Here is a 14,288-nt window from a genome sequence, read left to right as displayed (position 1 = left end):
CTGAGTAGAACATTAATTTTCAATTGTCAATCAATAACTATATAAAATCAATAGCAAAATATATGTACTGTAATATATACTTTACAGATATAAAATACATGCACACTTAGTTTGAACAATGCATAGTCATTAGAAAATATAAAAGACATAATACACAGGCAAACTACTAAGCCACTACTTACATCAGAGTCTGGAGGGCTGAAGCCACACAAGCTGCACACTTCAGTTTTACACCGTGAACAGGTTTTATGGTTAGGTGGTTCCTTGGTGTGCATATTAAGTTCTGTGGTGTTACACACTGGGCAAAGGGACTTAGCTACTGCTTTTGACTGAGGTCCGGCTTTGGTTGCTCCCAGTGATGAAGACCCTGCCCGGGACATGCGAGGTGTACCAGTTCCCTTAGGGCCTTGTGGCTGAGGCCCAGGCTTATCAGAGGACTGCTGTTGGGGTGTAGGCCTGAAGCCTTGCTGTTGTTGTCCCACTTTAGATGAGCCCTGTTGTTGCTGTACAACTTTAGGGGAGCCTTGCTGTTGCTGTCCAATTCTTGGTGACCCCTGCTGTTGCTGTCCTACTTTAGGTGACCCTTGCTGTGAGCCAGTTTTTTGTGACCCAACCTTTGTGGACTCTTGCACCCCAGTCTTTGCAGGTTTTTGTTGCTGTGCACCAGTCTTAGCAGGCCCTTGATGTTGCATCCCTGTTCTAGGTGGAACCTGTTGTTGTGATGATGCCTTTGGAGATTCTGGTTGAACTCCAGGCTTAGGTGTACCTTGCTGTGGTGGGCCCTTAGGTAGATTTTTTTGTGGCTCTCCTTTAAGCTGGCCTTCAGGCTGTGACCCTGCCTTGGGAGCAACGTGTTGCCCACCAGGCTTGTTTGGGGCTACAGCCTGTCCATTCCCATGCAGCTGTGTTTTAGGGAGAGGCTGAAGAGGCTTTTGCATAGGAGGACCCTGGCCTGATTTTTGGGGTCCCTGTTGCTGTTGAGGGCCTTTCCCAGGGCCTGCTCCTGGCTGTTGTTCTCCAGATAGCGCCACCCCCTGCTGGGAAGGGGATTTCTGATTTTTATTCCCCTCCCCATCATCTCCAAATAAACCAAACTTATTCACAGCAGAGGACACAGCATTGAGGGGGTTGCCCCCGCTAAGGAATTTGGAGGAGAACATAGTTGGGTCTTCCTCCCCTTTCTCACCCTCCTCCTCCTCCTCCTCCTCCTCCTCCTCCTCCTCCTCCTCACAGGAGCTGGAATCTACAGGACTGTCCAAGTCAGAGCAGGAGCTGTCTCCTCTCTGTCCTGGCTCTCCCACAGAGGCCTGGGGGGGGGCTGGGGCCTGAGCTGTGGAGAGGGCATCTACAGCCCCACTGCTGCTGCTACTGCCGTTGCTGCTGCTCCCTGGGCTCTCCTCTGGCTCAGCATCTACATCAGACTTCCTAAATGCACAAGAAACAGACAGAGAGGAAGTGTAAGATGACAGGCAACAAGACAAGAGGGAGGGATAACGAAAGAGAGCGTAAGAATTTGTGATCCACATTTACATTACTATCTGAGCCAGTATGCTGTCTGGTAAACAAAATAAAAACCTGCTGCGACAGCATGCTAAAGTATAATGAATGCAGAGGAAACATATCATTCATCCAATGATTCACTGTCTAAGGTGGGTCTTTGATCCTCTTTATACATATTGAGACAGAATTGTAACCAAGTTATCTCAAATAACTCCCTAACTTAGGAGAGCATCAGTGTGTGGTGTGCATCTTTATCTAAATCCATAAACTGCACATTTTACAATAGAGGAATGTACATTTACACTGTAAATGTGACGAAACTGCACACCACTGTGCTTGACAAATAAAATATACTCTCATCTCGGCTGAAACAATTATCATTTGCATAGCAATCGTCGCCTCTATACAGAGAAAGCCATTAATGATTCAGCCTCACTTTGATTTACTCCGCTCCGACTGCTGCTTTCAGGACCATGGACAGGGTAAGAGCCGCTCTGTTGATCACAGCGTATACAAACCCCAGAGATCCCTTTCAGCCAGAAATACAATACAGACCAATGTGCAACACAGGAGGCGGATATCGCTCTCAAAAGACCCGGCTACTACAAACCCAATTCAAATGACCATTCAAAGTGCACTCACAGGTCGAGATTACTATTTTTTCTACCACCGTCAAATAATTCGACTTTCTCTGCTAATCACGTCCTCGGGGTTTCCTCATTTATCATCAAAATAACACCGAGTGTCGGGGAGTGAGAAATCTCATGCAGGACATGTTTTACAGCAGCAAGACGAGTAAACACAGGAAATCTAGCGCTCTCTCTGGAGGAACTGCACATCCGGGTAGGGGCCTATCAAATAATGCATGGGATGTGAATTCTGATACTTTCCTTTACAAAATCAACATCAAAGGAAGGTTACAGGTCTGTGATGAGTAATTGTCAGCATGTATAACATATAATATGTAGCTTATATATAATATGGATTTAACGTTTACTACGCAGAGCCCACTGGCAGCAATAGTTCACCCAGAGGCGGTTAAGCGGATCTGATGTATCCACAGCGTTTTTTTGTAATGAAAAAGCGGTGCTATCATTACGCTCGACCACTCTAAACCCGATAACATGTTAGTCCGCAGAGAGCACGAGGTGATGACAGCTCCGTGTTGCACGGGTGAGCGGAGATTAAAAGAAAAAAAACACATTCTCACCTATTTGTGTGCCCTTGACCAAAGCGTGCTCAGATTTCGGAAAAGTATAAATGTTGTAGGCTACAATCCTGAATTATTTGAAACCAGCCTAAATCAGCGGGGAAACCTAGCAAAACCCCTGCCATCGGTGGCATTTCCCGAAATACCATCTATTATTTGCTCCGTGTCCCCTCACTCATCTCCTCCCATCCTGCAGCCGAGCATCCGTCACCCTCTACGGTCACAATGTCAAACACTGAAGCGCGGTATTCCAGTGAAACCGAAGGAAATTGTACCTTCATCAACAGCAGATCTGTGTCCCTATCCTCGGCCAAACCTCCTCGGGTATCCCCTGTCCGTGTCTGTCTGATCGCCGAGGGATGGAGGGCACAGGGCAGCAGATAGAGAGCGATCAGCATCCACTCCGCCTCCCACTCCAGTGCGCAGGCGCCGTATCTTGACAGGTGATCACAATATATATCACGCACGGAAATTGAAATTAAAGGGGACAAGGCGATTTATTTCCTCCCGAGTCACGTGTGATCAGCAGCGAAGACCTTAAGATTTACCCTCCTACGTGATATGTTGAACATTTTCTCAGCGACCGTTGACATATTTGAAATGTCAATGTGGTGATCATGAGTAGTATGGGGGGATAATGTGATTTTAGCTCCAAGTGTGCTGAGCCACGAGAGCAATAACAGATGTATTCTGTTCTTGAATTCCATTTCACATGATTATTTGTATTTTCTAGGCAAATAGTCGTTTCAAAACACCACAGTCCATCATGATGTTCACTTGCTGTTTTATAATGTACATATTTGTCTATACCTGATATGGTAAAACAAGAAATATGGTCATCCATACAGTAATGGGTCATCTATCTCCATCTTACATATCTTAAACATCATCCACCCTTCAACCAATACAAGCACACAACACATCTCAGCAGAAATCAGTACACCTCAGAAGTATCATTACAATTGCCTTTTCATATTACTTTCTCTTTGTCAGTTTAGCAAACCTAATCGCGCCATCCATAAAGAACTTGCCTCCAGACTTGCTACACAATGCACAATATGCTGGATATAATCCACACAGTTTCCAGTTTTGGACATCAGTCAGTATGTTTGTAAAGCAAAAATGTCTGGAGGATACACTGTGTACAGCTAATGGCATGTTATTTGATTTAGCATAAACACATTTTGGACTAGATGCCTTTCTTCAGTGTGTGGCAGTTCTTCCCCTGTGCAAACACCATCTAGACATTTCCTCGTGGGCCTAAATTAAAGGTTGTTGCTGTTGGTTGCATTTTAGTTTATAGAATATTTAATAGAGATTTATGTAATAGGAAGTGAACACCCACAGGCACAAAGCACCCCTTCAGTCTGTGTAACCTCTCTCTTCTTCCTGTGCTGGCCTTCTTATTCTGGCATCTCTCCCACAAGAGTTTTTCTACAGAGCAGATGTGATGTGAAGAGACAATCTGGGCAATCTTATGTGCCGCTGTCAGAGTGATAAAAAAACTTGCTGGCTTTCGTCTTTTCTCCTTCCAGCTATGGCCAGATGAATCGACATCCTGAATGCTGAGACTTCTGTCCAACCATGAACTGACCATGATCTTTGAAAAGCATTAGTATCTTTACACAACTCTGGAGAATTTAAGATTTTGTTAAAAAAAAAAACTTATACAATGTAAATAGCACAACCTTAAATGCATTAAAATACATTAAAACATTTACTTTCTACACCTCCTGTGATTTAGTTTACAGAATACAATCTGGAGGGTTGGAAGACTGGATTGGGAAAAAATCTATACCCTTCTGCCGTAAGAAAGATAATTCACCAGCAATGATTACTTATCATCAAAGAAAATTATTTATCTAGAATTTTTGAGCAGACACGTGACCCCCACACTCACATGCAAATTTACACACGACATACAGTAGATAAATTCCTATTCAGTATGTGGTAAGCATGAGTGAGATGTGTGGGAAGGATGGAGCGCAAAGTGGTGTGTGGGCGTGTGGAAGAGTTACGTCACGCGTGATGTATGAGTGGCAGAATCGCTATGGTCTCTCTTTGGAAAGCGCCAGATTTGGCTTCATTGCAGACACACACACGCACACACAGGAAACATTCATCAGCACAATCTCCATCTGGGGATATAGGCTGTAGCTTTGCTGTGGGCTCGTACATGGGCCGGAAATCCTTAAACTAATCTTAGACTGCTTATAACTACCTCATCCTCCACAATCTGGTACTTGAAAATCTTTTTTTTGGTGGACATAATAAGTGATGATCATCTTCCTTTTTTGTGGAGTATCAGAATAGAACTTGTATCAATGCAGGCCTTATGTCCTTACATGCCACTACTTATTATCAAGTGGGAGAAGTAACTATATGTTTTATCTAACCCATGGACCATTATCTATCCTGAGAAGAATGCTGGACTGCGGTGCTATGGCCTGTTATTTTAAAGCACTTGACAGTAAACAAACAACTGTCTAAAAATCTGAGTTTATGATTAATGTTTTTTTATGTTGTTAAACTGTTTTCATCCTGCTCCACAAGTGAGTCGTGTTTGTCAGTCAACAATGTTATGTAAGATGTAAGACAGCAGATGCGGTACCATCATGTTCTTTTCTTTTGATCTCCCCCCGCTTGTCAGTTTAAATGCAATAACTACAATCTCCACTGTCACCATCCTTTTTTCTCCCACGCACTCTGATAACGCCAGACCAGCCTTAAATCCTGCTCTCACACAGCTGAAGCATCATAGACCCAAAATGAATTGTATGCTCTCATGTGTATTGAGGAGTGAAAAGAATTCAAGCTGCTTGAAATGCTTGAATATTAAAACATGTTTCACATGTGTGTTCCTTTGTCTGGCTTTACCACATGTGTAGTGAATACATTTATATTAGGAACTGAGATAAAATGCCTTTCAAAGGCTGTTTTAATATCAGTTTGTTTCAGTCCCTAAGAAAAAAAGAATTCCCAGCAGGAATTTCAAGAGATGAACAGCATCAGTCACTCTGCTTCCTTCTCTGCGGTGTGATTTTGCAATCCTAATGGAGACACAAAGCCTACATTAATTTACCAGAAGCTTGTAGTAATATATTTCTTTCTACATTCACCCCTTCAAGTCACATGATTTCTTCAGTTAAGGTATACAGTCAAAAGTTATGGCTAGAATTTGATATAATGACTGAATAGTAATGATGATGAGTGCTAGGAAAGACTGCTACCTGTTCATTGATAAGCCTTAAGGCTGTCTAAAATCTTCTGTGCTTCCATTTTACATTTAAATGAAGCACAAATTAGCACTCCAGTACATACTGTTTAGCTAAAATTGAAAGCTGATCTCCATGAGAAGAAACCTATCCTGTTCAAGATTCCTGTGTCTATAAAGCCTACAGGGACAGAGGTGACAAATACAAGCCTTTTAGTAGTTTGCAGTGCACCTAACCTGCAAGTCTTTTGACTGTGGAAGGAAACACGTGCAGGTTTGAACCTAGCACCCGCTTGCTAAGAGGCAACACAGAGTCCAAAGTTAAAGTTAACTTTTAATGTACTTATCCTAGATATCCATTTTCCAAACATTAATATAGACATGAGGTCATGTCCCATCTGACAGTTGACCAGGTACCTCTGTGGTTCTCCTTTCTGCAGCATTGCCTCTCTGCTCACTCAGGCATACACCATTAGAAAGACATCGCATTTGTACAGCATTTGTATTCTTCTCTGCACAGTCAAGCCTGATCCCAGCACCCACGCACACACACATCTCTCTCTCTCTTTCTCTCTCTCTCTCTCTGTCTGACTCTCTCATACACAAACACACTCAAACAAACAGAGCTCAGAAGCAGTACTTATCTCACTCTCATTTTAATTAAGCCGACACACTGGAGCATAATGCTGCCTCGCAGTTTCTAACTCCCTCAGCTGTAATTCTCATGGATGAGACTGCAACTTCCACAACAACAACAGCCAAACAGTCACTTACAAATGCCTTTTTTTAAAGCATTGCAAAAATTTGCAAAAACACACACCTCTGACGTTGACCCTTGAGGAAGGCAAAGCAGTTTTTCCCCGGCATGATTTTCTCTGGAGCAGAGCCGGAGCAATGTGGAGTGGTAACCTGCATGGAGCTGCATTGGTGTCCTCTCCAGGTTTCTAGGTCTCTGTGCCTGTGTGTTTCTCAGGGTCACCATGTAATCTATACAGTAATCTGATCACACACACTTTGCCAGTGTCATTAAATTTACATATCTGCCCTGAGAAGGGGAAAATATGGACTTACAACACTACACTCCAGATGGAACCAAAAGGCCGCTGGAATGCACCAAAATGACAAATAGAAAATTTAAGTCAACAGTTAATAAATTGGTTTTCAACTACAGCATTTAAGACTAGATATAATTTGTACAACGTGATCTGCTGTATTGTTTGTATCATATTAACTAGCCAGTATATAAAGCCACTATGTTGGCTTTTCCTTGCCTGAGTGAATAATAATGAAGTATGGTGGACAGGAAAAATGAAGTTGGTCCCTTTTCCTCTTGAATGCCTGGTTATTCACGGACAGATTCAAGCCAGTACAGTGTCACACTTTATAAACGTTCCAACAATGTAAATGACTGACCAAGTTACCAAGCCTCGGCAGTCTGCTGTGTCACTAGAGAGCTTTGCCTTCTCCCTTCCTCACTCGCTACACAAGTCTCTAAAGCCACCCAGTCTTTTTTTCCTGACGAGTGACCACTGTTATGTGCCACACTAAAAATACTCTTAAAGAAACAGTGTCCACAAGACATCAGTACAACCTTATCGCTACTTCCCCTACTCTTATCTCGCTTTTCCCACCAGCCCCTCCCTCTGCTGCCATGTCATGGGAGAATTCTAAGGACAACACAGTTCACGGCCCCAAATCCTACAAATCAGTGAGCAGGAAATCACTTCTGATCAGAGTCAGACTGGCAAAGGAGAGAAGGATAGTAGAGGAAGAAAATGCCGTGGGTAGGATAAAAATACATCTAGTCTGATAATGGAAATGAGGACACTGAATTGATAATTACCATAAAGATGAGAGAAATAAGTCAACGGCAGATGTGAAAACAGGAATGTAGTGGAAAAGGAGTCTCAGTGATCGCTCTAAATAGAAAAGGGAGGTAGACAGACCTGCAGCAGCTTTAATGCTAATGTAAGCCTTTCTTGGAGCTGTCAAATGCCTTGAGTTCGAAGTCCGTCTTTCTTGTATCAGACACATCTAATATCTGTAGCCAGTAGCAGCCTCTAAGATTCAAAGGCAATGGAAAGTGCACACATCTGCAGTGAGTTCTCAGCAATGTTCTTCCTTTTTATGGCAGAGTGGGAAAGCCTATGAAATAAAAATTTTAACCATGTAACAGAAAATCACTGAAACAGGCCAAATTTATTCACCCTACCACAGATAGATGATACTATAATGGTTGTCGGTATGGAGTCCGAAGTATTTTGCTGTTTGGTGAACGGTGTTGTTTGTTCGGCAGGGAGATGGAAATCAGAATGTTTGTAGGGGTGCTGTGTTAAGGTCTAGACAGCAGGCTGTATATAATTGAAGAGGTGTAAAAGAAGATGGGGTTTTAGACTACCTGAGGACTCAGACTGCCTCACCAGTGTACAGTGTCGGAAGCAATCTTTGTTCACTTAACAGGCAGATACTGTACCCATAATGCATATTTTCCTTTCAAAGTAACCCAAACGGTTTATAAGAGTACTCTTTTAAAATATTCAAATTCACATTTCTATTTCGGTGCGAAGGTATGATTTATGAATCAGTTCATTTAGGCTTTCCATCATATCTGAAAGTGTTCACACCTCTGAAGTGTATTTACGATTTAGAATTTTAAAAATAACACATACTGCTAACCATTTTTTAATGTGAACTATTGTGTTTTAGATTATTGACTTGTGTTTACCACTTTCCATTCATTTCACAACAGTGAAAAACAACTTGTAAATGCTTGAAACTTGCTTTCGTCCATCAAAATGAACTCCATGCCTGATTGTTTTGTTGTCAGAGGTGCGTTACCTCCTCTGTGCTAAACTATGCTGATGCAGTTATAAGTGCACATTTATCTGAAAAGTCACCACTGCAGTGGCACACAGAAAATAAATCAATCAAGCCTCTAAAAAGGTTTGTAATAAATGGGCTAAAACATTCAAAATACTGGTATGGTCCTTCAAGTGTGGAATGCTACAAATAGTGGAAAAGGTGAATATAAACGAATGGACAAGTGCACTTGTAATTTGTTTCTAAACATCTTTGTGTGTGTCCCAATGATTTCTAAGATGGAGTAAGACTGTGGAACAGCAGAGAAACTGTACCACCTGGTGTGTGTGTACATATGTGTATGCCTGTGTGCGTGTGTGTGCTCATGTGTGCGCGAGTATGCACACTGTACTCAACCTGCCCAGCGAGAGGATCCATTCTCTCATCAAATATTCACAGGCTCCCAGCTGCCCTGCTGCCATAATGCAAACACATTGCTGTGTTATTGGTGCCTGATGTATTCACTGAAGAAAGTGCCCCATAAAATGTTTGAACAGTCCATTTTGAGGAGCATTTTTCAAGTTTATGCAGCTCAGCTTCAAGTGTAACTGCCATACACCTACACCTGGATACAGCAAATCTCCCACTTGAAGCAAGCTGGCTGGGTTGCTAAATTGTGAGTAGAAAATCAATTTTTAGGTGTAGATTAACTCAAAAACATGTGGGCTGCTCTTGCACTTCCAGAGTATCTTGCAGTTGTTTGTATAATATCACACCCTAATGTGCATGTAGTAGTATTGATTAACACTATCCAATAAAGCTAAAGTTGATGTAAGATGTATGAAGAGTTTGATAATACATGCATTCATAAATGACAGTACTTTGAAAGGAGAAAGAAATGTATGTGACTCAAAACTGATATGGCTCAAATGTGAACCTATAAATTATAAATGTCTAAAACTCCATAACCAAAAATGGAATTTTGTGCTGAAGTGCAGTGACGGAACACCAAATACACAGGGAACCTAAAATGCTTGGGGTATTACAATGAAGAGCAGAAATGTAAATAACGCATTGTCTTTGTATAGTAACAAACAGTAAGTAAAGCGATGATGTTGCTTACTATATGTTGCATAATCTTAACAGTCATGCCTAAGTATAACAAACATACTGTAGATCACATCACTAAATTTGATTTTGTTCCAAAATTATACATAAATTATTTTAGTTTAGTCAAACAATATTCCATCAAAATTAATGAATAGTATTATAATACTGACATAACATACTCCTTTACAGATACTGAACCAATGTCAAAGAATTTTGTAATAGACCACAGACAAAGATACACAGCATACAATATCTAGTACCTATGTTTAGTGATATTCCATTGGAGGAATTCATTTCATAGCTGACTTGTTTCATGTTATCATGAAATGCTGTCAGCTCAGACTGCTGCAAATAGAAGTATAACCAATTTTCAATATTATTTGCAAATATGGATCTTTGATGAAGTCTTTTTAGAGGCAAATTTGCAAAATTAGATTGCATTGACATTTGTCTTGTTTACTGTAGTAGAACTGGGTGGTAAAAGTAAAGCTGAGAGTTAATCAGTGATGTATTACATTTGAGACAAATGTAATTTAATCACTAACGAAATATAAGTGTGCCTGTGCCACAAGACGCTTTGAAGAATGTTTCTGAACATGTCATAAAGGGTAAACAATCTGCTTAATACTCTTAATTAGATCAGTCATATTAATCCTTACTTTTTCTGTGGAAGAAATTCAGTCAGTTACAACAGTGGTGGAGTACTGTACTTAAGTACAAATTTGAGGTACTTGTACTTTACTTGAGTATTTCCATTGAATGCAACTTCTACTCCACTACATCTCAAAGCAAATATTGTACTCCACTACATTTGTCTGACAGCTTTAGTTACTAGTTACTTTTCAGATTACATTTTTTCATCCCCTTCCTGTCCGGTGAAAACCTTGTTATCTCCAAATGTGATTTTGAATTTGAAGGTTTCTGATAAACTGAAGGAATAATGCTGCATTCCAGACAACTCAGAACTCAAAAATATCAGACCTTTTACTAGAAAAAGTATAGTGAAAGACCACTCAAAGTCAGAGTTCCTACTTCTGAACTCGGGGCAAATCCATCTACCCCGACATGTTAAGAAGCAGTTGTCTGACATCACATAGCAATGGCAGCACATTGTAAATGGTACAAACAACTAAAAGGCAACCTAAAGTATATTTGCCTGTATTTAAATAAAATAATACATTCTATCATATCATATCATTCTGCATGTTAATTGATGTCACAATATGTCACAATGTCATTTGGTAGCTGGTTACAGTAAACAATCTCTGAAAGTCATCTTCTCTGCGCAAAAGTTATTCGGGAAAACATTAAAAATGCCCAGAAAATGTGAAAACATTGGGAAATATATAATAGTGTGTCACGGTCAGACGTTTTTTGTTTACGTTTGGCGTGCACCTGGAACGCTTGAAAGTGGGAAGTTGGAAATATCAACTGGGAAATTCCATCGTCACCCCGACTGTGACTAGACTACCACATAAGTGTTCCTTTATAGGTTGAGAAAATTATCCTACTTCCTAAGATAAATAAACTATTTCAAACCCCCCTTAGATTTTTCTGAGCTCATGAAAAGAGATACGTGGTTCTCACAGGACAGCGATGCTACAAGCATGCGATATATGCTTACTTGATCAAATATAAGGTCTTGAATATTCAATACATGCATTTCTTCAGCTATAAAAATCTTTTGGGATCTCAAGCAATAGGTATAGAGGAATTTCTAAACTGCATGCCTGAGTGTAGAGCTCCAAGCATTCATATTTCATAGTCGAGCTTTTGTAAATGATCCTCAAATGTAGCCACAGTATCGTATGTGTATTGTCTTGTAGCTTTTTGTGTATAATGCCACACTTTCTGATTTCTGCTCTTACTGTTTTCTCCAGCTTGTAGTGTCAATATGGTGTGTTGCTTTACTGCACGTGCTGTTTGTTGTTTAACACACTTGGCCAGCTGTTGGGGCTGCCACAGTGCAAAGGTCAGAGTGATGTAATGAGAAAGATGCAGGGATGAAAAGAGATGGATTAGAGGAGAGAACAACTCCCACAGGGACACGAACATAGTGATTACACCCAGATTAATGACACAGCACTATGTCACACACATGCACACACATTCATGGCATGGCCATTACTTTCACTGAACATAATGTACTTTATTACATGCAGACACAGAGACATGCACCCAAAGTTGCACAGATGGATTTATATTGAGACATTCTGCTTGAAATGCATTCCAAAAACAAAAACACATGACAATGAACCATCGTTATTTTTTAGCTGTGCTAAACAGCATTACTGATTTATACCTGTCTGACATGTTTGCTTTCACCGTATTTTGGGGCATCTGTGTTTCTAACTTGCATCAGGTACCTGTCCCACTTCTCTTGGCAGACTTAGAGTTCAGGTTGCCAGATGAGGCGGCAGTATAATTCAAAGACTCGTTGGTCCCATGAGACGCAAAACCCCAAGATGAGGAGAGCGCAGAACTTAACATCACACACCTTCCTGGGTACAAGTACCTCTGTTCTCTGTTTCCTTTTCCTTTTCACTGCTTCACTCATGTCACACTTTCTCTCTCACTGACTCACTCTGTTTTCTCTGTTTTCCCTTGGCTATCAGCAGTAGGAAAAAGCCAGATGATCTACGCCTCCTATCTTTCTCACTCCCTCGGCTGTCCTCTCTAAGCCTCTTGTGTGTTGTGAGGTATGTGAGCTGTGGGAAACATCACAGGATGATGGGTGGTAGGCATCTTATGCAAACTCCTTCCAAGGATCGTGGAGAGGCACACACACGTGTGCAGCCTAGTGAATCATGTTGAATGAATGGATTGAATATTAGGCTGTATGGGTTTCGTATATGCTTTTGGAAGGCATATGTGGGACAAAAACAAAAATCATGGACACACAGATGAATAAATCCACACATGCACAAAATTACATTTTTGCAGGGGTCATCAGTGCAACCTCCTCTTCGTGCTGGTTATTTAATGTACTGACTGCTAAGGGGAAATACTGTACCACAGTGAGATAACACCAAATGCATGTTTACACGCTGCTTGTGTGTACAGTGTGTTGATGTCTATATTATTTCAGATTCCCTTTATGTATTTTGTGTGTTTATCTCTGTGTGTGTATGTTGTCATCATGTTTATTGGTGACAAATATACACCTTATTTCAAAACTGGAGTCTATTTTGTCCTAACCTGTTATGCAGGGCAAGCTACTGCCTGTGGCACTACTTAAATAAGTTCCCCTTTACTTATTGGATCATTTATCGATGTGGAGAGTATTGTATTTGATGTTTAACCTTACCTTGCATCTACTTACCTACATCTAGAGATAAAAATGAAGGCTTACTCTGTCTGAACACATAAACAAATAGTAAAAAAATATGGTCAAAATGGTCATAGATTTGAGCAAATCCAACAGAGAGAGAGAGAGAGAGAGAGAGAGAGAGAGAGAGAGAGAGAGAGAGAGAGAGAGAGAGAGACATCTATCTATTCATATCTGCAGGGTTTTCATCCTTATTTACACCGACATACCAATGAAGACTTGCATGCAAGCGCAGACAGATGTCACAAAAACATGTCCACATACACACATACAGTATGCTGTACACATTGACAACATGTGGAGTGTTACTAGCTGTAGAGGCTGATTTACTGTTTGTCCTCCAAAATAATTTTCCACTGCCTCATAACCTCTCCTTCCCCCTCTGACATTTTCACTTGTAATAAAGCGTTCTGGTGCATTGGTTCCTGATAGAAACAGCGCTGTGCAGGGACAACAAAGGCGACAGGAAATAAGGGAGAGGGGTGCCAATAGAGGAAAAGGATAAGCACTGTCATCTTCACACAGTGACAGAACCATGTATAGCCTGTTTATTGTAGTGGCCTTTGACCTTTTGATCCTTTTGTAGATCAACAAATGGATTTATAGTATTTCTTTACATTAAAGGTGGGGTATGCAATTCTGGAGAAATCCAATACCATCACAAATACCATGATAAAGAGTGAACAATGACACAGCTAGTAATATAACTAACGTTATCTAGGTTGTGGGTTAGCAAACTGTCCCTACAGTTGCTGCTGCCAGAGAGGACGAGACGATTTCCCAGAGCCAGCAAACCAGCTCCTGACAGCGATACTCATAACTCTCCTGCTACTGTAGCTAACATCACAGGATATCTTGGCAAACTAGAAAGTAAGCTGAATGTCTGCGGGCAAGTCATTTAACAGTACATGACACACAAATCAAAAAATCATCAGCAAATCATGACTGGAATAGTGTTGTGTGGCCCGGTCCAAGCCACTTTGTTTATTTACAGTTTACAGAGCCAGGGCTGTGTACAAACACTGGAGTTTTTTTTTTTTTTTTTCAGTGCATGCACTGAACAGACAGCTAGTGTACCGTGAGGAGATATTTGCTGAATTTGACAAAAAGATGTGTATTGGATTAGA

At 40.9% G+C, this 14,288-nt stretch overlaps 1 protein-coding gene across 5 annotated transcripts in view; it reads right to left on the bottom strand.

Annotated features, from left to right (window-relative positions):
• pclob (piccolo presynaptic cytomatrix protein b) overlaps positions 1-3,121 on the bottom strand; it is a 61,959-nt gene extending 58,838 nt beyond the window's left edge. For all 5 annotated transcript variants that reach the window (XM_044194771.1, XM_044194774.1, XM_044194772.1 and 2 more), the window contains exons 1-2: positions 2,986-3,121; positions 183-1,425 (exon numbers count right to left, since the gene is read on the bottom strand). In XM_044194771.1, coding sequence (XP_044050706.1) covers positions 183-1,160 — 978 coding nt within the window. In that variant the 5' untranslated portion in view covers positions 1,161-1,425; positions 2,986-3,121. The remainder of the gene's footprint in view (positions 1-182; positions 1,426-2,985) is intronic.
• Between the last annotated feature and the right edge of the window lie 11,167 nt (positions 3,122-14,288).

The sequence above is a fragment of the Siniperca chuatsi genome, linkage group LG4, assembly GCF_020085105.1.
Source record: "Siniperca chuatsi isolate FFG_IHB_CAS linkage group LG4, ASM2008510v1, whole genome shotgun sequence".
Taxonomy (NCBI): domain Eukaryota; kingdom Metazoa; phylum Chordata; class Actinopteri; order Centrarchiformes; family Sinipercidae; genus Siniperca; species Siniperca chuatsi.
This window is presented reverse-complemented; position numbering and strand designations above follow the sequence as displayed.